At 43.0% G+C, this 21,917-nt stretch overlaps 1 protein-coding gene across 5 annotated transcripts in view; it reads left to right on the top strand.

Moving 5' to 3' along the window:
* The window catches only part of KHDRBS2 (KH RNA binding domain containing, signal transduction associated 2), a 628,563-nt gene that overhangs the window by 91,712 nt on the left and 514,934 nt on the right, over window positions 1–21,917 (top strand). For 4 of the 5 annotated variants that reach the window (XR_012231038.1, XR_012231037.1, XR_012231039.1 and 1 more), the window contains exon 2: window positions 16,690–16,923. The exons of the other annotated variant lie outside the window; for it this stretch is intronic. Coding sequence is in view for 1 of the 4 variants with exons in the window: in XM_073569405.1 (XP_073425506.1) it covers window positions 16,690–16,923 (234 nt within the window). In the remaining 3 variants the exon portion in view is untranslated. The remainder of the gene's footprint in view (window positions 1–16,689; window positions 16,924–21,917) is intronic. 5 annotated transcript variants of the gene reach the window in all.

Genomic DNA, 21,917 nt, shown 5'->3' on the forward strand with positions numbered 1-21,917 from the left:
TAGCATATTTCAACTTTTATTTTGACTTATTACTAATTCTGATCATTATAGTATTTCAAATGTCACAGACGTGATTTTTCTCCTCCATAATTTTTCACTTGTATATAAATACACAATTTGAAGACATGTCAGATTTAATGAGGGATGGTAGTTTCCTGCTATATTAAAATAGAGGCAGCAAATACCTTTACAAGGGATCAACACGCTATATTTTGCATGCGCTTATGTCCCATATGAAAACGTCTTGTGTGTCTCCTCACCAGCATGGTTAGTAAACCCCATTTTTGGCTCCCACTACAAACTCATGCTCACACCATTTGTGCTGAAAAGGTAAATGTTTAAAAATCACAGCCCAACTTTCAAAAATCAAACATACGTGTGCACCATTTGCATTTACCAGACAGCTCTATTTGTTAGGGCATCTAGGAGAGATTCTTGGTCTCCATGCATCCATTAGAAAGCTGTGTGACAGCTGGATAAAATAAGAAACTGCAGTAACGTTTCGACCCCCAATACAGATCTGGGTTTTTGTCAACGTTTCGACTCCTAATATAGATCTGTGTCTGTATCCGTACGGCCATAATAAAGCAAGTTGATCATTATTGGATGTAGAAGCTACCTTCTTTTACTTGTTTTTTTCTTCAGAAAAGGGATCTTCCCACCTTTGATGTCCGTGCAGCTACACGGTATTAAAGCTTGATGCTATCTCAACACCACTATTGCACTATTGTTAGCTGTGTATCCTTTAGGCTAGGGCTGCATAGCGATTTTGGCCTTGACACCTGTTGGCGGGCTAAATTTTTCTAGTTGTTGCTGCTACATTGCAGAGCAATAAAAGTCAGTGGGGATGCATTATTAGGGTACTGCTCACAAGCTTACAATCTAAAAGGAAATTGAGGTGTACAGAATGTACTAAGTATTTGTATTGTATAGTCTAGGGCCCTCAGTCTTTTTGTTTAAATTGCAGAATTATGTGTTACTCTGGAAAGTCTGATATTGATTCTACAAGTCCCCTAAAGCGGTGTGGATCTAATGGCACTATGCAAGTGAATAAAACAAAATAAATAAATAATTTGCAGCATATAAAAATAAATGGGTGGCCATATGAGCCAATTTGTAAAAGCATCTTATTTATCTTTTAAAAAGTATGCTGTTTGGTGGAAGAAGCCCTTTATTGAGGTTTACAATTATGTCTTACAAAATTCTCAGTCGTACATGTGGAAGCATAGCTCAATGCTGTCAACCTGCTTACGTCTATTTTGCCGTCAGAGCAATGCCAATAATACATCTTTTAGGTATGAAGATTAGTGGCTAGGCATGCGCTGCCTGACGGATTTTGACTTTTAAATTTGGTTGTTAAAGCACCACTCCAGGAAATTTTTTTCAGCGCTGGAGTGGCGCTTGAAATGTAAGCCCCTTGCCCCCCCATTCTTATACACACCCTCAGCCATTTTGATCTTTTATCAACGCTGCTCTGGTCCAGGGGCACCATCTTGTGACACTAGCTTCTGATTGGCTGGAAGTCAGAAGCTATGTCTCAAGCTCTAAATGCAAATCTATGAGAGCCAGAACAAGGCCCTCATAGACTTGTATTTAAACTCTAGCAGACACTGGAGCGAGCCGGCAGATTACTTTTCGCCGGAGACGGATCATAGCGACATTGGAAAAGAATGAAGGACATGACAGGTGAGTATGAGACAGGGGGAAGGGGAATTACATTGAATGCACCACTCCAGCTGTGCAATAAAAAGACGTACGTAGTTTTCTCCTTGAAATCAGACTGTCTTAGGTTACTTAAGTCTGCAATTTAAGATGCCATCCGCAAAAAGAAGGGACAAAAGCCATTTCCGGTGACTAGCATACCACATATGGAAATCCAAGTATCTAAAGAGAACTAGTCTGTTGCTGCCCTTTTTATTTAAGAAAACAGTGGGATGAAACTACGCATCTGTGATTTTCTTAAATAACGCTTATTGGCAAAAATTCTGAGAAGTATCTCTACTAGCAAAATAAAATCAAAACCAAAAAAAAATGAGCTGATCTTTAAGCTGGTATACGTGCAAACTTTAAGAGCATGTTCACACGGTGGACATTTCAGACAAAACTTAAGAAAAAAACAAAATGAGCCTATACCCTACAGCAAGTAAAAAAGTAAATAGTAATAGTACATGTAAATAACATAGGGTACTTAGTTAAGGTTATTTTTATAAAAAAAAACCCCATAAAAGTCATCCCACCACGACAAGATGTACTCATCGGAACAGTCATAACCTGTCTCTAGTATTAAAATCCTACCATATGTCAAACAATGTCAATGTGTATAAGGGCACAGCCGGACAGGGCCCAACCGAGGCACTCTTCCATGTGTGTTATCAGCACCTTGGTGTCATTTATGAAGTGGTTACCGATCCGTAACATTACTGCTTAGGGAAAGAAAGAGGCAGCAGTGCTGGTTTAGTTGAAAATGAGGGGAACAGTAGATAATTGTAGAATCCCACTCTGAATGCCTGCATCCCACAGCGCCGACGTTCTTACTTAACTTTTACGTTGGATTCATTAGGGATTAGGGACACTTGACAGTATTTTTGGCCTGATCAAAAAAAAAAATTGTTATTTTATGGCTTCATTGAGATGTCTGGGAATTTTCTTGTACGTAAAAACACTGACCATTGTTTATCAGAGTTCTGGTTCCAAGTTTTGGTAGTATCAGTTTTTAGCATCAGTGTTTCATCAAATATCAAAGCTTCTATTCATTACAATGTTAATCACAGAGAGCACACGGATTGTACATAGTTTCTGTCCTTGTGCCCTCCATGATTTTCATCCATCCATAGATTTTTGTGGGTAATTTTGATCAAAAACAGCCATTTATCTGTGTTTTTGTGGGGACCGCTTGGCCTGTAAAAAAATATAAGCGTGAACAGACTCATAGACTATAGTAGGTACGTGAAAAACACATACATGACTCATGGACAGCTGAATGAATCCTAAGTCAATGTAACTTGTTCAGATCCTTACAAATTAGATAATATGCTATATGGATAATCATAAACAAATAAACCCAATTACATCTGTGCGAGAAGAGCTTTAAATTGCGGATAAGTGGAAACAATTTAAAAAGTGCTGTATTTATAGTAACTGCCAATATGAGTTCGTAAAAGCATTGAGGCTATGCCACTCGTTGATATAATAAGCAATAATATGTCTATATATCTTACCATTACACATTTTTGCTATGGTGGTATTTCAGAGATCCTATAGGGATTATCAATTCTTCAGCAATTATTTTCTACAGGCTATTTATTAGGTACAGCTGAAAAAAGTATAATTGAGCATCTATCATTCCCTATGACATTGCACATTGCTGCTTACATTGTATTTGCTCCCATGCCAGTAATTGTAATCATTCTAAAAAGTGAACCGATTATTGGAGACTAATGGATGTTGATGCAGTATGAATGAATGTATGCAGCTGACCAGACAAAGCTGACAGAATATTCAATTTTAAACCAAAGTGCACAATGATTTGAAGCCAAATTTATATGCCAACTAAGCTATATCATTATGATAGCAGATTGTATTTTCCATCTTGTTTGCTCCCATACAATGTAGAGCACCTGTTAAGGTTTAGAAGACCAAACACAGTACATTTGAAGTGGACTCAAATAATGGGTTTAAAAGGGGAACATGCAATTTTCTGCTTTCTGCTAGAGAATATACGTGTGTGTGTATATATATATATATATATATATATATATATATATATGTGATTGCAGACTGCAAAATAATGAGTGCGTGTGTTGTGCACACTATTACGATTCCTCTGTATTCCCCACTCGAGTGGGCGACCACATGAGATTTGCATACTTGACATCACATACCAATTAGTCTTATCTAGCTTATCTCAATAGGAGAAAAAGGAGGAAAGCTGGATGAGATTAGTCAGTATGGGATCACAAATATGCAAAATCACATACATGCAGTCATGTGGTCACTCACTAAGGGCCCCGTCACATATAGCGACTCACCAGCGATCCCGACAACGATATCAACTTGTCAGGATTGCTGGGGTGTCGCTACATCATTGCTGGTGAGCTGCCAAACAGGCAGCTTCACCAGCGATCAGCACCAGCGACGCCGAGCGGGCGCATCGCTGTGTACGTTAGTTACCAGCGCGCTGATGCAGGGAGCTGGTAACTAAGGTACACATCAGGTTTCTAAGCAGCGCGCATCACTTAGAAACCCGATGTGTACCTTGGTTACCAGCTCCCTGCATCAGTGCGCTGGTAACTTAGGTACACATCGGGTTTCTAAGCACCGCGCGTTGCTTAGAAACCCTGCGTTTACCTTAGTTAACAGCATGCTGATTGCTGGTCTCCCGCCTGTCACACGCAGCGATGCGTGCTGGCCAGCGGGAGACCAGCGATCAATAAATGTCCTTGCTATTCCAGGACGATCCGCAATAACCGGCAGGGGGGCCGGTCGCTGGTCAGTGTTACACACAGCAATCTCGCTGGTGAGATCGCTGTTGTGTCACAAAACTTGGGACTCGGCGAGATCGCTATGTGTGACGGGGGCTTAACACTGGGAATTCTGGTTTAATCAATAGAGATTGCCCATCACACACTACATTTTGTGGAAATTACATGTTGGATTCCAGATAACAGCAGATTGCTTAACACTGGGAATTCTGGTTTAATCAATAGAGATTGCCCATCACACACTACATTTTGTGGAAATTACATGTTGGATTCCAGATAACAGCAGATTGCTTTTCCTTTCTATTGAAATTACATGCATACTCACTCAAGCCAAGTGTGCATATGTATCTGGGATTGGGGAAAAGTAAATGTCAGCCAAGCTCTATTTCAAATGTATGATCAATTCAAGGTGGGAGTCACATGAACATTGATTCTCTCATGCAAAAGAATCAGATCTATTATGTAAATGACACTTGGATCAAACTCTGATTAGAATTTGATCAGAGTGTCAACTTAGTGAGAGAACAACAGCACAGGTGAGGAGATGGAGAACATGATTTCTCCATTGTGTGAGTCTACGGAAATCGGACTGCACTTGGATGTCATCTAAGTTTGCCATGCACCCATAGATTTGAATGTGTGAGTGTGATCTGTTTGGGGCAGCAACTGGAAGCATGCTGTGATGTTTTTGTCTTGCTGATTCGGCATGAGAAAAAAAATAATGCTGAAAAGCACTGCCCAATAGAATATAATTGGTCTGAGTGTTAGCCAATAAAATGATAGCACTCGTCCAATGTATACACTCGTGTGAGCGAGCCCTTAGATAAACTATAAATGTAGGTATGTCATAAAGTGAGCATAACTCCAAGGATTCAGTCATCAGCATGCACAAAAGTGCACAAAAGAGCTAGGCTGTTCCAGTCCATAGTAGATAAACAGTAGGGAGGTCACTGTCAGTGTAAGTGGAAAACATGTACAGTATACCTGTATTTTCACATTAAGGCTACGTTCACACGTTCATAATTTTGCTCAGTACATTAGTATTGGTAAGCCAAAATCAGGAGTGGAACAATCAGAGGAAAAGTATAATAGAAACCCATCATCACTTCTGTATTTTTCACCCACTCCTGGTTTTGGTTTACAAATTCTGATGTTAAATACTGACCAAATACTGAACACGTGGATGTGGCCTAAGGCTGAATTCAGATGTCAGTGTTTAACGGACTGTGATGGTCAGTCACAAGGAATATGCACATTACACAGAAATTGATGTCAGAGGTGTATATAGGTTTTTCGGCACCCTGGGCAAGAATTCAGTGAGGCGTACCCCCACGCAAGCTATGTGCGATTTGCACACTTCGTTACATGACAATGAACTGCTCTTACTAATTGTCTCAATATTCAGTGAAAAGCTGAGAGAAGCAGGAAGAGAAGTTAGTTGTCAAGTGACCATAAGGCCAGGATCACACATGCGAGAAATACGGCCGATTCTTGCATCTTAATACCCGGCATTGCCGCCAGAACTCGGGAGTGGAGCATGCTGCTCCATGTATTGCTATGTGGCCGCATGCTTCGATCCGAGTGCCGGCGGCAGTGCCTGGTATTAACATTCGAGACTAGGTCGTATACCTCGCATGTGTGATCCTGGCCTAAGTATGAAAATGCAAAATTGGAACTATCAAGGAGATCTGAATCTTGACAGTGAGTGTATTACACATTGTTAAGATTGGCTACAGGACTGCAGACTTCTGAATGCTCAAAGCACATGCACTGCACACTTTCAGGATACTCCCTTGCCGGTGTCATGAGAGGACAGTCATGTCAGCACAAGTATGCGATTTGTATACTTCTGGCCACATTCCGACTAGATGTGTCCAGCCTCACTCAATTGATTCTCATTGAGCGAGGCCATGCATGTATAGTCAGCTTGTGACCGCATGTATGCAAATCTCCAGCACCAAAAAATCCTAACAGTTTGCAGTGCGCACTGTGATAATTCAAAAGTCTGCAGTCACAAAGAATGACTGCAAACTCAGTACAAAGTTGGACAACCCCTTTAACGCTCCTAGCATAATTAAAAATATGAGAATTAGTAAGTATCACAAAAAACATTTACATTCAAGTACCTGATAGATGATGTCTCTTATTGGAGTCATTCTCTTTCTTTTCTTCATCATCTTGTCCAAATGCCATGATTTTATCATCCACAGCTCGTCTCTGCAGAATTTCATCATCTCTGGTCTTGTGCAGCAAATACCTACATAGTGCCTGTAAAAATAGCAGTGTCATAATGCTCCTGAGTAAAAAATATCTGCTTTACGCTGAGCACCTGAATAGATAGCTTCACGTTACTATATTTCCTGCACAAAATATGACCCCCCACATTGTAAATCTTATGGTACATATCCTGTCCCCTCCTGGCTGTGCCCTTACACTGTTCCCCCAAGCTACCTCCCAAACTAATCAGTCTCTATTCTGTGCCACTTTTCTCTCACCATACTGTCTCCTCGCAGTATTCCACTCAAATGTCTCCTCACACATTTCCCCCTCCCTCATCATACTGTCTCCTTTCACATCCCTCATCCTAATCATACTGTCTCCTCATATGTTTAGCCCCTAACTCTCCACACTGCCTCCTCACACATCCCCCCACCCTTACTGTGTCTGCACACATCCTATCACCCTCACTCCCTATACATTTTTGCTCTCGCTACCCATACTGCACCAACCCACCCATCATATTGTGTCTACACCCACCCCACACGCACCATACTGTATCCACATCCATCCATCCACTCACCATACTGTGTCTGCACCCATCTCCCCATATTGCTTCCTCATACAATGCCCCCTATTTCCCCTCTTGCTCATCACACTGACTTCAAATTTCTCCCGCTCCCCATATTGTGTCTGCACCTGTCCCTTCCTTGCTCCCCAAACTTTTGTCCTCAAATCTTCCCCGTCACACTAAATATTTTCCACCTCCCTAACACTAAATCTCCCTCCCACAGAGTAAATCTTGTCCACACAGTGTAAATCAGAAGATCAGAAGGCTGAACTCCTTGTGTTTCCTCCCTCTACTAATGTACCTATGCCTGACATTGCCATTTCTGTGTATGGTTCCACTATTACTCCCCAGCAACATACTCGCTGTCTTGGGGTCATACTTGACTCCGAGCTTTCATTCGCCCTCCACATCTGATCACTGGCTCGCTCTTGTTATCTGCACCTCAAAAACATTTCTAGAATTCGACCTTTTCTTACTTTTGACTCAGCAAAAACTCTTACTGTTTCTCTTATTCTTTCTCGTCTGGACTATTGTAACTCTCTTCTAATCGGTCTCCCTCTTACTAAACTCTCCCACCTCCAATCTGTCTTAAATGCTGCAGCCAGGATCATATTCCTCGCCAGCCGTTACACCGATGCCTCTACCTTGTGCCAGTCCTTACACTGGCTACCCATCCACTCTAGAATCCAGTACAAACTTATTACCCTCACCCACAAAGCCCTCCATGGCTCAGCACCTCCCTACATCTCCTCCATCGTCTCAGTCTACCACCCTACCCGTGCCCTCCATTCTGCTGATGACCTGAGGTCAGCATCCTCAATAATCAGAACCTCCCACTCCCGTCTCCAAGACTATACATGTGCTGCGCCAATTCTTTGGAATGCACTTCCCAGGCCAATACGATTAGTCCCCAATCCCTACAATTTTAAGCGTGCCCTAAAAATGCATTTATTCAGACTGGCCTACCGCCTCAACACATTAACCTAACTATCCCTGTGTGGCACAGTCAAAAGTTTTACCATAACCAGGTTCCCCGCATCATGTTCCCACATGCTTTATGCATCTATTAGCCCTCTGTGTCTGTAGTGTTACACACTTAACATTATGGCTGGTCCGATCAATGAAGGCAACTGTTACCACCCACCTTTCGTGTCTACCTTTTTTCCTCATAGATTGTAAGCTTGCGAGCAGGGCCCTCATTCCTCTTGGTATCTGTTATGATCTATGTGATTATTGTTATGCTGTAATGTCTATCGTTTGTATAAGTCCCCTCTGAAATGTAAAGTGCTGCTGAATATGTCAGCGCTATAGAAATAAAATTATTATTATTATTAAGTGTGGAGGGAAGTGGGTGCCACATAGTAACTCTCCCCAACACAGTAAATCTCGCCAAAGAGTAAAGGTACCGTCATATTTAGCGATGCACCAGTGATCACGATATGACCTGGTCAGGATCGCTGGTGCATCGCTAAATGGTTGCTAGTGAGCTGCCAAACAGGCAGATCTCACCAGCAATGCAGCAGTGGTCGGCGGTCGTTACTTACCTGTCAGACGGGGTGATGAAGACGTTCTCCCGCCCGCGTCCACACGTTGGCGCCAGCAGGAAGCCCAGCAGGAAGTGGCCGACGAGAAACGGCCCTGGACGATCTCGCGCGATCAGCGATAGACAGCGGGGGAGCAGGTCGGAGGTAAGTATCACACTTAGCGATATCGCTAGCAATATCGCTGCTGCGTCACAAAATCGGTGACGCTTAAGCGATATCGCTAGCGATCTCGTTTAGTGTGACGGGGCCTTAAATCTCAGACAGAGTAAAACACCCTTACAATAACCCCCCCCACAGAGTAAATCCACCCACGGAGTAAATCTACCAACAGAGTAAATCTACCCCCCAAAGAGTAAATCTCCCCCACTGAGTAAATTTCCCACTGAGTAAATCTCTTCCCCACTCTGAGTAAAGGCCCCATCACACACAGCAAGATCGCTAGCAAGATCGCTGGTTTTGTGACGGCACAGCAATCTCGCCAGCGATCTCGCTGTGTGTGACACACATCAGCGACCGGGCCCCCTGCCGGGTATCGCTGATCGTGCAGGATCGTCCTGGGCCATTTTTTGATTGTTGCTCTCCCGCTGGCCAGCGCGCATCGCTGCATGTGGCAGTGGGAGCCAACGATCAGCGACGCTCCCAGCGCTCTAAGCAGGCGTTGTGAGCTGGTATCTAAGGTAAATATCGGGTTACTAAGTGGCGCACGTCACTTAGTTACCCGATGTGTACCTTAGAACCCTGCGTGCTCACAGCTCCCGGTGCAAGCAAGCTGGTATCTAAGGTACACATCGGGTAACTAAGTGACGCGTGACGCCTTAGTAACCCGATATGTACCTTTGATACCAGTGTCCTCGCTGGTCCTGATCGCTGGTGAAGCTGCCCGTTTGGCTTAGTAACATAGTAACATAGTTTTGAAGGCTGAAGGAAGACCTTATGTCCATCTAGTTCAGTCTATTTTTAGTGCAGCTGTTCTGCATTGTTGATCCTGGGGAAGGCAAAAAACCCACAGAGTAGAAGCCAATTTTCTCCATAGGGAAAAACATTCCTTCCCCTGGGTCAACCATCTACCTATAATATTCTGTTATTCGTAACCTTCTATACTGTTACTCACAAGAAAAGCATCCATTCCTTTCTTAAATTCATTCAGTGAGTTGGCCATCACCACTTCCTCAGGAAGAGAATTCCAGAGCCTTACTTCTCTTACCGTGAAGAACCCTCTTCTATGCTGGTGCAGAAATTGTCTTTCCTCCAAATGAAGAGAATGCCCCCTTGTTCTTGTCACAGTCCTTGGTACAAACAGTTCATTGGAGAGATCTCTGTATTGCCCTCTGATATACTTGTACATATATATTAAGTCTCCCCTAAGTCTTCTCTTTTCTAGGGTAAATAGACCTAATTTTGATAACCTTTCTGGGTATTGTAGTGAACCAACTCCATTTATCATTTTAGTAGCCCGCCTTTGAACCCTTTCAAGTTCAGTAATGTCTTTCTTGAACACTGGCGTCCAAAATTGCACACAATACTCCAAGTGTGGTCTGACGAGTGATTTGTACAGAGGGAGAATTATGTTTTCATCTTGTGTCCCCAGACCTCTTCTAATGCATCCCATGACCTTATTTGCTTTTGTGGCAGCTGCCTGACACTGGGCACTCCAATTTAGCTTCTTATTGACTAAGATGCCTAAGTCTTTTTCCATGTCTGATTTCCCATTTAGTAAGTAATTATAGCATCTTTTTCTCCTTACCATGTGCGTAACCTTACACTTATCTGTGTTAAACCTCATTTGCCATTTTTCAGCCCAATTCTCCAATTTACTCAAATCTGTCTGTAGTTGCAAATTGTCCTCCTTTGTGTTAACTACCTTACATAGTTTTGTATCATCTGCAAATACTGATATTTTACTGTGTAAGCCATCCACTAGATCATTAATAAATATATTAAATAGTAGGGGGCCCAATACAGAACCCTGTGGTACCCCACTAGTAACCCTGGCCCAATCTGAGTATGCACCATTAATAACCACTCTTTGTTTTCTATCACTGAGGCTGGTTTCACATTCGCGCTTTTTAAGCGCACGCACGGCCGGGGGTAGCTCCGCCCCCGAGCCGGCTCTCTGCCCGGCGTGCCCGCCCCTTCCTTGTAGCGCCGCCTCCTAGTGCACAGCGGCGCCTGCGATCGGCGCACCCTATCTTTAGCATAGGGTGCGCAGATCGTGCGCAGGCCGTGCGCTAGTTGCGCTTTGACCTGCGCTGCGCACTTTTGACGGTGCGCCGTGCGCGCCAAAATCCGAAAAGTTTGATTTTGGCGCGCACGGCGCACCGTCAAAAGTGCGCAGCACAGGTCAAAGTGCAACTAGCGCACGGCCTGCGCACAATCTGCGCACCCTATGCTAAAGATAGGGTGCGCCGTTCGCAGGCGCCGCTGTGCGCTAGGAGGCGGCGCTACAAGGAAGGGGCGGGCACGCCGGGCAGAGAGCCGGCTCGGGGGCGGAGCTACCCCCGGCCGTGCGTGCGCTTAAAAAGCGCGAATGTGAAACCAGCCTAAGCCAGCTACCTACCCATCTACACACATTTTCCCCTAGCCCAAGCTTTCTCATCTTACTTACCAATCTTTTATGTGGGACAGTGTCAAATGCTTTAGAGAAGTCGAGATAAATGACATCCAATGATTCTCCTTGGTCCATTTGAGAGCTTACATCCTCATAGAAGCTGATCAGGTTAGTTTGACAGGAGCGATCCTTCATAAATCCATGTTGACATGGAGTTAAACATTTATTAACATTGAGATATTCCATAATGGTATCCCTTAGAAACCCTTCAAAAATTTTACCCACACCAGATGTTAAGCTTACCAGCCTATAGTTTCCATGTTCCCTTTTACACCCGTTTTTGAATATTGGTACCACATTTACTTGCCGCCAATCAAAAGGAACAGACCCTGTTTCTATAGAGTCTTTAAATATAAGGAATAGAGGCCTATCTATCACATTACTTAACTCCCTTAATACCCGAGGGTGAATGCCATCAGGGCCTGGTGATTTGTCAATTTTAATCTTACTAAGGCGGTTCTGCACTTCTTCCTGCGTTAGGCAGGTAATACTTAATGGGGAGTTTACATTACCACTCTTCATTTCCCCTGGCAAATCCTCTTCCTGTGTGAACACTGTTGAGAAAAAAGTATCTCACCAGCGATCATGTAGCGATGCACCAGCGATCCTGACAAGATCGTATTGTTGTCGGGATCACTGGTGCATCTTTAAGTGTAACGGTATTGTAAGTCTCCCCCACAGAGTAAATCTCCCCTACCCTAAATCTCTCCCCCCCAGAGAGTAAATCTCCCTCACACACTAAATCCCCCCCCACACAAAATTCTTCAGCTCCCCTGGAGCACTTACCACCGAAGTTCTTTGCACCCGTCTGCATGTCGGCGAGTGACGTCAGCAGCGTGATCACATGACCTGATCACGCTGCTGATGTCGCTCTGATCCAGCGGTCAGGGCCTCAATTGTACTTGTGTCTGAAAGATGTGATTACAATTGTTCTCTGGGACCCGGCATGCTACACCTTCTGTAAGCATGCTGTCAGCTTGGCAGTTGGCTCAGAGAACAGTCAACTCTCAGTCTGGGATGCAGCCGCTGAGGAGACACTTTGGACTGCCAGATTAGGCAGCCAAAGGCTCCTCTTGCTGGCTGCACCTGGGGCAGATGCCCCACCTGCCCCCCTAGATACAACTCTGACTGATGTTATTGGAAGGAGCACAATTTTATTACAATCAACCTGTGTCTTGGAAGGAAATATAGTAGTGCACAAACTTATTCCCTTCAATTTTGATTTTATTAGGAGATGATTCTTCAAATCCTTGACTTCTCCACCAGTACCAAAAGTTTACAGTCTTGGATAACAATATATGTGCAGAATATAGCAATATTCTGTTGAAAAATTGACTATCATGGGACCCCAGTAACCCATCCAGGTATTATTTGTACATGCTAAGATTTTTTTTTGTTATTAGACACACAGTATATTAGGGATACAGGCTCAAATCAAATATTGCTATTTTTGTTCCATAAAAATGTTTACAATTTTTTATCATTATATTACAAATATAATTCAGAATTTCCAATACACAAAACTGGGCTGAATTTGTCGGTACACAGATGGACCAGAATGTGTAGACAACAACATAGACAGAGCAGCCAAATGCTCATAAAACACTGAATAACTCAAACATACTTTGAAAACATTTCACTATATATAAATCAAGCTGTTGCTCAAAAGCATTTGTGTCTACCAGGCTCCATCCCATCCTGTTCCCAAGCCTGGAACCATATGTACTCATTTAACCACTTGCTGGTAAAATGTCACACTAGTGGTAAAGAAAACTGAGTTAAACAGAATGTGCTCCAGGGAAACCTAACAAAAAACATTTCAAGGAATCAGAATAAACTAATTGTTGCAAATTCAAGTCAAGCAGAATGTGAATAGGAGTCAAGGGATACGTAACAGTATATTATCTTGCTCAGAAAGAGGATTGTTGGAGATTTTAGAAGAAAAGCATGCACATTTGTAGTTGTTGGAAGAAGCTACAGCAGATGTTGTAAAGCTCATGAAGAGACATAAAGGAAAATGGCTAAAAAGCTTTTCCAAGTTTCATATTATGTGCTATTACATGGTAAAATGAATCATATACTTTAGTGACTATATTAAAGGGGTTGTTCCACCATAAAGAATACATTTAACCAAGTAGAAAAGGTGGAAAGAAATGTTTTTTTTAATTTACAGTTACTAAAAATTATGCTCCATTTAAAAACTAGCAAGCTTTCATATTCTGCAGTATGCTCCCTGACGCCCCCTAGTGTTATTCCGGCTGCAAGCTTTATCTGTCCTCTGAGTGGCTGATCAGCTGGCCGAGTTTGCGCAGTACCTGTCATCATAAGATGTCTACGGACAGTTCCGGACCCAGCTCCGCACAGGTACCCGCAGTCTTCCTCCTTACACTCTCACCCAGAGATCAGACCTGTGAGCCCGTGGACAAGGTGGTGGGTTTTAGAATCACTGACACGCTTCTGTGCTGCTTTCAGGAACCTGTTCCCTGCACTGTCAGACCCATGTGAGGGGAGCGCAAGGAGAATACGTTGTGAACACTGGGGATGAAGAGTTGGGGGGGATATCTTATGATGACAGGTACTGCACAAACTCGGCCAGCTGATCGGCCACTCGGAGGATGGATAAAGCTTGCAGACAGAGTATTGCTAGGGGTCGTCAGGGGGCATACTTCAGAAGATGAAAGCTTGTTATTTTTTGAATGGAGCATAATTTTTAATAACTGTCAATTATAAAACCATTTATTTCCCTCTTTTCTACTTAGTTAAATGTATTTTTCATGGTGGCACAACCCTTTAACTAAGGCGGCAATCCCATAGACCTTATTGTATTCAACCAAAATGGATCACTGCAGACTCGTATAACAATCTAACATGATTTTAGTCAAACTAGTGTTTTTGCCACAATATGGATGTTAAAATTGGGGCTATACTACGGCCATGCTAAGCTAGACTGATCAAGGAAAAAAATGTGTGACTGACCTTCTCTTCACTGAAAATCCAAAATCATGTTTCTAAACGACCTCAGATATTTTTTGAAATTGTATCAATACCCCTTAAGAATTTATGTTAGCAAATTCCATTGTTATAAGTAGTGTATAATACATTACTCAATATTGAAATTGCAGTACCAATAATTAAAAAGTCATGGAATAAGGGTCTAGATACACGGATCGACCTGCTGTATCAATCGGCAGTCACAGGGAGACCAAAGCACATGAAGCAAACTGAGCGATCTGTTATAGATCGCTCAGTGCGTATAGGTTGCAGTGGTTTTCGGCAGTTCAGGTCCTGTTTACACTGACTACAATGATCTTTTGCACTGCACAAAAGATCATTTTTACCTATGAATGAGTTTTGCTCGTTCATCAGGTGATCTGCAACCTGTTTACATAACAAGATTATCGCAAAAGAATGTTCATGGTTATCTTTTAGTGTACATCTAGCTTTATGAAAATCACAGGATTGCTAAAGATTTTAATGATATGCAAATTATGAAAAACTGCATACAAAATTTTTCAGATTTATTTAGTACTAGCTATGAGCCCGTTCTACGCCCGGGTAGGGAGCATTTTTATTGGTATACTAGCTGAAGAGCCCGGCATTGCCCGGGTATAGTACCTAACTGTGGGTCCCGCTGTCTTCCTTAACAGCCCCTCTCTCCACCCGCCATCCCGTTCTATCCCTCCACAGCCGCTCTCTACATCCATGTCCCGGTGTCCCTCCACAGCCCCGCTCTCTTCTTCCACAGCCCTGGTCTCTTCGTCCACAGCCCTGCTCTCCCGCTCTCTCCTTCCACAGCCCCGTTCTCTTCCTTCACAGCCCCGTTCTCTTCCTTCACTGCCCTGCTCTCCCCATCCACAGCCCCGTTGTCTTCCTTCACAGCCCTGCTTTCCCGCTCTCTCCATTCACAGCCCCGTTCTCTTCCTTCACAGCCCTGCTCTCCCAGTCCACAGCCCCGTTCTCTTCCTTCACAGCCCTGCTCTCCCGCACTCTCCCTCTACAGCCCCACTGTCTTCCTTCCTCCACTGCCCCGCTCTCCATGCACCACACGCAGTGACTCCGGGACCAGGAGAGAGGTGCGCAGATTGTTCGTTTGGGCGGAGCTGGGCAGAGTGAGCGGACCTAGAGCAGAGCTGTAGCACATGTGATTGGGCGGCATGCGGGGCGTGGCCTAATGTGGTGGTCGGAGTGGGTGGGGCTTGCCTGAGTGGGCGGAGCTGCAGCACATGTGATTGAGCGGCCTGTGGGGGTGTGGCCTAGCACTGTAGTAGGCCACAGTAGAAGCCGGGGACTAAATTTAGGCCGGGAAGCTGCAGGGGAGAGGGGGGATAGCGCATTTGGCGATGGGGAGCGCCAACTGAGCCGGGACAGGGCTGGGAGGGTGCCGGCACTATTCGGCCCCTGTCCTGAGGACTGTCTTCCTCACAGCCCTGCTCTCCATGCACTGTCCTGCTGTATCCGCCCTCAGCCCTGCTCTCCAACCGCGTCCCACTCTGCTGCTTCATGATTGGTTGGTGATACACACACATTCAGATTTATATATAGAGATCGAGTATGAGCACCATGTTCTCAAATACCCACACTTACACATCTTGTCATACTATCAGTGAGGTTATTAATGGTTGTCTGAGTAATGTTGTGCCATGCTTAATGCACTGAGGAGCGCAAATAAGCAAAATATACTGCTGGAAGCTCTGTTTGCAATTGACGATCAATGACGTCTCCAGTGTGATCGATGGGAGACAAGTATGGAGACTGCATGCCATGGTAGAATATTTAAGCCATGCAGGCTGCTTACAGTAGAACAAGCAACATGCAGCCTGAAATTGCGATGTTGAAATATTATTCTTGGGCCAATTTTGAGAAATGTCCTTACCACTGGTTCCAAGACCAAATCAATGTAAAATAAGCTGTTAGTATACCTGGAATGAAGACTGGAAGGGTTCAACTACAAAACATTATCCCATCCCACACGATCATCCTTCATGTAGAACTTGTGTGTGATGCTTGCTCGTGAAGGCCTCTTCATGGCATTGCCACGTGACCTCAGACCAATCTCCAAGACAAAACGTGATGCATTGTTAAGGAGGATAGACCTCTATTCCATCCTCCACTGCGGTCTTGCCTTGAACCCAGATAGCTTTTCCCAGTGGTGAGTTGAGGTCAGTGGAACACTTGTAGCTAGAATCTGCCTTAAAGCCCAATGTCATGCAAATGCCTTTTGATGGATTTTGTAGACACTGTTTAACACCATAGGCTTCTCACTTGCAGGACAGAATGGATCAGTCATGGAACCAGTAGTACGGCTATTTCTTCAAAACGTCTCAGCAGCTATTTTTCATCACGACAAAGCCAGGACGACGCATGATGCTCTCACTACTGTAAGCAGCCTGCATGGCCTAAACATCCTACAAGGGCCTACAGCATCTTCGGACTTGTCTTCCATCCAGCACATCTTGGAAATCATTGGTCAGCTATTACAAAGGGAGCTGCCAGCATACCAAGGTGTGTAACCACATATATTTGTGCACATGGCACTCATACTTGATATTGAATAAATCAAGATGCTTTGGAAATTGTTTCCATATTTTCATAATTTTCTCGTCATTAAGATGCATATCAATCCTGTAATCTCAATAATTCCAAGTCGTATCCTTTTGGATGTCGCAATTTCAATGTTGAGGAGTCTTTTTCTCCCTTAAAAATGGTAGTGGTCAAATAACAATTTTGCAGTGCTGCAAAGGAATTTCAAAAGGTCTCTTTGTCTGTCTCTCATGCTCCAGATGCAGCATCCTATGCTTGTTATTGGACTACTTAAACATGTTGTCACTATGTGCTGTCAAAGGAAATAACAGGAGGGAAGTCAGTGACCACATATTTTTTGAGGTGTTGATTGACAGTAAAAAAGATCATAAGACAACGGTGCTAAGTGGGTTGCTCAGGGATTTTTTTCTTATTATTAAAGGGAACCTGTCACCACTTTTCTATCCTACCAGCTAAAAATACTTTATTCAGTGGCAGCTATGCATTCCCTAAATACTGTACTTATGTAACCCCTTGACTCCCCATGTATCACCTTTTATATTTCTCCCACGATGTATGCTAATAGGGTCCGTCTGGTCAGATGGACGTGGCTTCGGTTCACTCACTCCACCCCTCTCCTCGGCTGCTGCACGCATTCTTTGAAGATCGCTGTGAGATATCATGCCCATGCAGTCAAATGTGGTGTTTGGAGAGTCCCTGATGTGCCTAAACAGTGGAAACTCCCCAAAATTGAAACTAGACCCCTCACGGAACTTATCTAGATGTTTACTGAGAACCTTGAACTTTCACAGAAGTTTATAATGTAGAGCCATGAAAATAAACAAATATAATTTTTCCCATAAAAATGTTTTTTTAATCCATTTTTTTATTTTCACAAGGTAGCAGAAGAAAATGGACCCCAAATTTGTTCTTCACTTTCTCCTGAGTATGCAGATACCCCATATGTAGTGAAAAACTACTGTTTTGGTGCACGGTAGAACTCAGAAAGGAAGGAGTGATGTTTTGGAAAGGTATATTTTGATGGAATGTTCTGGTTTTGGAAACTAGACCCCTCATGAAATTTATCTAGATGTGTGGTGAGCACCTTGAACCCCCATGTACTTCACAGAAGTTTATATCGTAGAGCCATGAAAATACAAACATTTTTCACACAAAAAAATTTCTTTTAGCCCCATTTTTGAGGCACAGTGCAAAGCTCAGAAGGGAAGAAGCTCCATACTGAGGTTCAGCTTTTGCTGAGCTGGCTTGAGGGTGCCATGTCACATTGGTAGAGCCCTTGAGGTGCCAGAACAGCAGAACCCCCAATAAGAGACTCCATTTTATAAACTATAATTCTCAATGCATACATCTGGTTGTGCAGTGATCATATACTGTAGATACTACAGGTGGATCACAGAATTTTATACCATTGGGCAGTGAAGAAAAAATAATTACCATATTTTTCCGATAATAAGCTCTCTGCGCAGGATAAATTTGAGCTAAGCCTTGCTGCGATCTTCAGGAGGCAGAAAGAACAAACCCACAGCAGGTGAAGAATTGGTTTTATTTATTTTTTATGCTATTTCTCATTCGGCATAAGTGATTAGATGAATTTATTGTTCTCGTCTGTGCGATTGCAGCGATACCACATTTATATCAGGTTTTTCTGTTTGGCAGCTGTCACACACTAAAAGGCGCTTTTTTTTTCAAAAGCTAGTTTTTGCATCACCATATTTTGAGAGCTATAATTTTTCCATATTTCGGCCGACACAGTCACGTAAGGGCATTTTTTTTGCGGGACAAGTTGACATTTTATTGGTGCTATTTTTGGATACATGATATTTTTTTATCACTTTCTATTCTGATTTTTGTGAGGCAGTATGAGCAAAAACCAGCAATTCAGGAATTGTTTCTTAATTTATGTTGTTCCACTTGTGGTAAAATTGATAAAGCAGCTTTATTCATCGGGTCAGTTTGATTACAGCGATACCAAATTTATATTTTTTTATGTTTTGACACTTTTACACAATAAAACCTGTTTTAGAGAAAAAAATAATAATTTTTGCATCGCTTTATTCCGAGAGCTATAACTTTTTTATTTTTCCACGTTTTCAGCTTTACAATTTTTTTTTTTACATTCATCTTTTTACTCTTGTTTTATTTTACTTTTTATTTGGCAGTATGATAAAAAAGCATCTTTTTTTTTGCCTAATTTTATTTATTTCTTTAGCTGTGTTCACTAAAGGGATTAACTAGTTTTCTAGGTCGGGTCATTACGGAAGCAGCGATACCAAACATGTGTTTGTTTGTTTTTTCATAAAAATATTTATTTGTACAGTATATTTTATTTTTTTTTTTCAATTATTTTGTGATTTTTTTTATATGTTTACAATTCTATTTTCACTTTTTTTCATTTTGTCCCACTGGTGGACTTTTTGCAGTCTGATCACTTGTAAAGCATAGGAATGCAGGAGCATTCCTATACTTTACAAACTCTATGCTGCACTGAGAGACAAAATTGCTACATCATGCTCTGAGCATGATTTAGCAAGTTTGCTAGCTCTGGTGACCCGGATGTCATCATGACGACATTGGGTCACCATGGCATCAATCGGCCCCTCGCGATGATGTCACCAGGGCGCGGATTGGAGAACAGAGTCGGCTCCCTCCCTCTGCTTTCCTACTAAACACTGCGATGTTGAGCGCAGTATTTAGGGGTTAAAGTGCCAGGAGTGATGCAAGCAGCACTCCTGCTTTGAGTGCCAAGTGTCAGCTGTCAGATTCAGCGATTGAGCGCATACAGCCTCTGTACGTGTAAAGTCTCCATGATGTGTGCATAGGTCGGTAAGTACCAGCTGAACATAACGTATGGATACGTCCAATGTCCGGAAGGGGTTAAAGCCTAATGGCTCATGGCAGCTTTGAAACTTGAGTTTGGGTCAGAAAAACCCAATGCTGGTCCAGATATTGTAGACAGTACCCAAACCGTGAAAGTTGTATGTGTGAACCAGGCCATAAACAGAGAAAGTCAGGTTTGTTTAAATGTTTTGACTTGCCAAATTTTGTTTTCAACAACAGGATTAAAGGGAATTTATCTGCAAGGTTTTTGTTTGCAATCTAAGAGCAACATAATGTAGGAACAGATAGCCTGAATCCAGGGAGGTGTTACTTGCAATCAGTGTTTTATCAGCAGGAGATTATCACTACCTGACTAGGGGCCCCGTCACACATAGCGACGCACTAGCGATCCCGACAATGATATTACCTTGTCAGGATCACTGGTGTGTCGCTACATGATCGCTGGTGAGCTGCCAAACAGCTTCACCAGCGATCAGCACCAGCGACAGGAGGGTAACAAGCGACGCATGTCGCTTAGTTACCCACTGTGTACCTTAGTTACCAGCGCGCTGGTGCAGGGAGCTGGTAACCAAGGTACACATCGGGTTTCTAAGCAGTGCCCCGCAGCACTTAGAAACCCGATGTGTACCTTGGTTACCAGCTCCCTGCACCAGCGCACTGGTAACTAAGGTACACATCGGGTTTCTAAACGCTGCGCACCGCTTAGAAACCCGACGTTTACCTTAATTACTAGCTCGCTGATCGCTGGTCTCCCGCCTATCACACGCAGCGATGCTTGCTGGCCAGCGGGAGACCTGCGATCAAAAAAATGTCCTGGCATTCCAGGACGATCAGCGATACCGGCAGGGGAGCCGGTCGCTGGTCAGTGTCACACACAGCGATCTCGCTGGTGAGATCGCTATTGCGTCACAAAACTTGTGACTCAGCAGCAATCTCGCTAGCGAGATCGCTATATGTGATGGGGGCTTTAGTCTCAAGTGCACAGCAGTCAGGCTAATTTGTGCAACCCCGCCCCCACCACTGATTAGCAGCTTGCTGGCAATGTACACTGTACACAGGAAGCTGCTGGTCAGTGGTGTGGGCTGGGTATGATCACTGCTACATCTACAACAGAGAAAGCTGGGATTCTATAAAAACTACACCAAGGAGCTTATCGAATGATATGTCACTAGAATCAGGATCTCTGCCACTACATCATGCTGATCTCAGATTGCATAGCAAAAACATGCTCAACGATTACCTTTAATAGATGAAAAGAGATATGCGTTGCTTACCTTTGATCCTGACCTGAGAATCCTTTCTATTGCAGCAGGGCTTTGTTGTTGAGTCCATGGATTGTGGAACATAGGGTACATATAGGCAGATATGTTCCCATCCAGAAACTTTTGGACTTTTTCACATAAGGCACAAATGAAAGATTGTGAAGAGATTGCAGAGATCAGAATGTGGAGTAAGGATATGTAGCTAGCAATATCATTCATAGACCTATAGAAGTGTTTGGTCACAGTTCAGATGATGGAAAAATAAAACAACTAGTAAATATGGCACATAATATTCCGAATAGTTCTGAACTTATGAGCTTATATGAACTCCACTGAACAGTTTAATTAAATCAACGAGAATATAATGATCAATATTGTTCTATAATAAAGCAAGGATAACATTCTGAATAGTCAGGCTATGTGTTCTACATCTTCTCTTTTGTGCATTCATTATTCTCAGCGTTAATGTCACCTCTTCCAGCTTTTTATTGCAGATCTGGTGATAAATCAGAGAAATTAATTGGCTGTTGAGGTCACAACAAAAAGGTGTTATGGGTCACAGCTTCTCTTATAACTCCGGAACATCGAGTATTATAACAAATGGCTTTCTCATTACTTATGCTACAAGAATGAGGACTGCAGCATGGCCGAATATCAGATAATAAAAGGTTCTGTCTGTGAGCTATGAGTTACAATTTTTGGGGGCACACTTTAGTTCAGTGCTTAACCTTTTCACAAGTACATGGGATCGTGTTAACTTGCACAAAGTCATTAGAATACTATTTAGGGAATTTATGTTCCCTTATTTTTCCTTCTTGCAACTCATACTAAACTCTCACAAGTGTGAAACAGTAT

This window comes from Dendrobates tinctorius, unplaced genomic scaffold, assembly GCF_039654945.1.
Source record: "Dendrobates tinctorius isolate UK_male_01 unplaced genomic scaffold, ASM3965494v1 ptg000024l, whole genome shotgun sequence".
Classification (NCBI taxonomy): domain Eukaryota; kingdom Metazoa; phylum Chordata; class Amphibia; order Anura; family Dendrobatidae; genus Dendrobates; species Dendrobates tinctorius.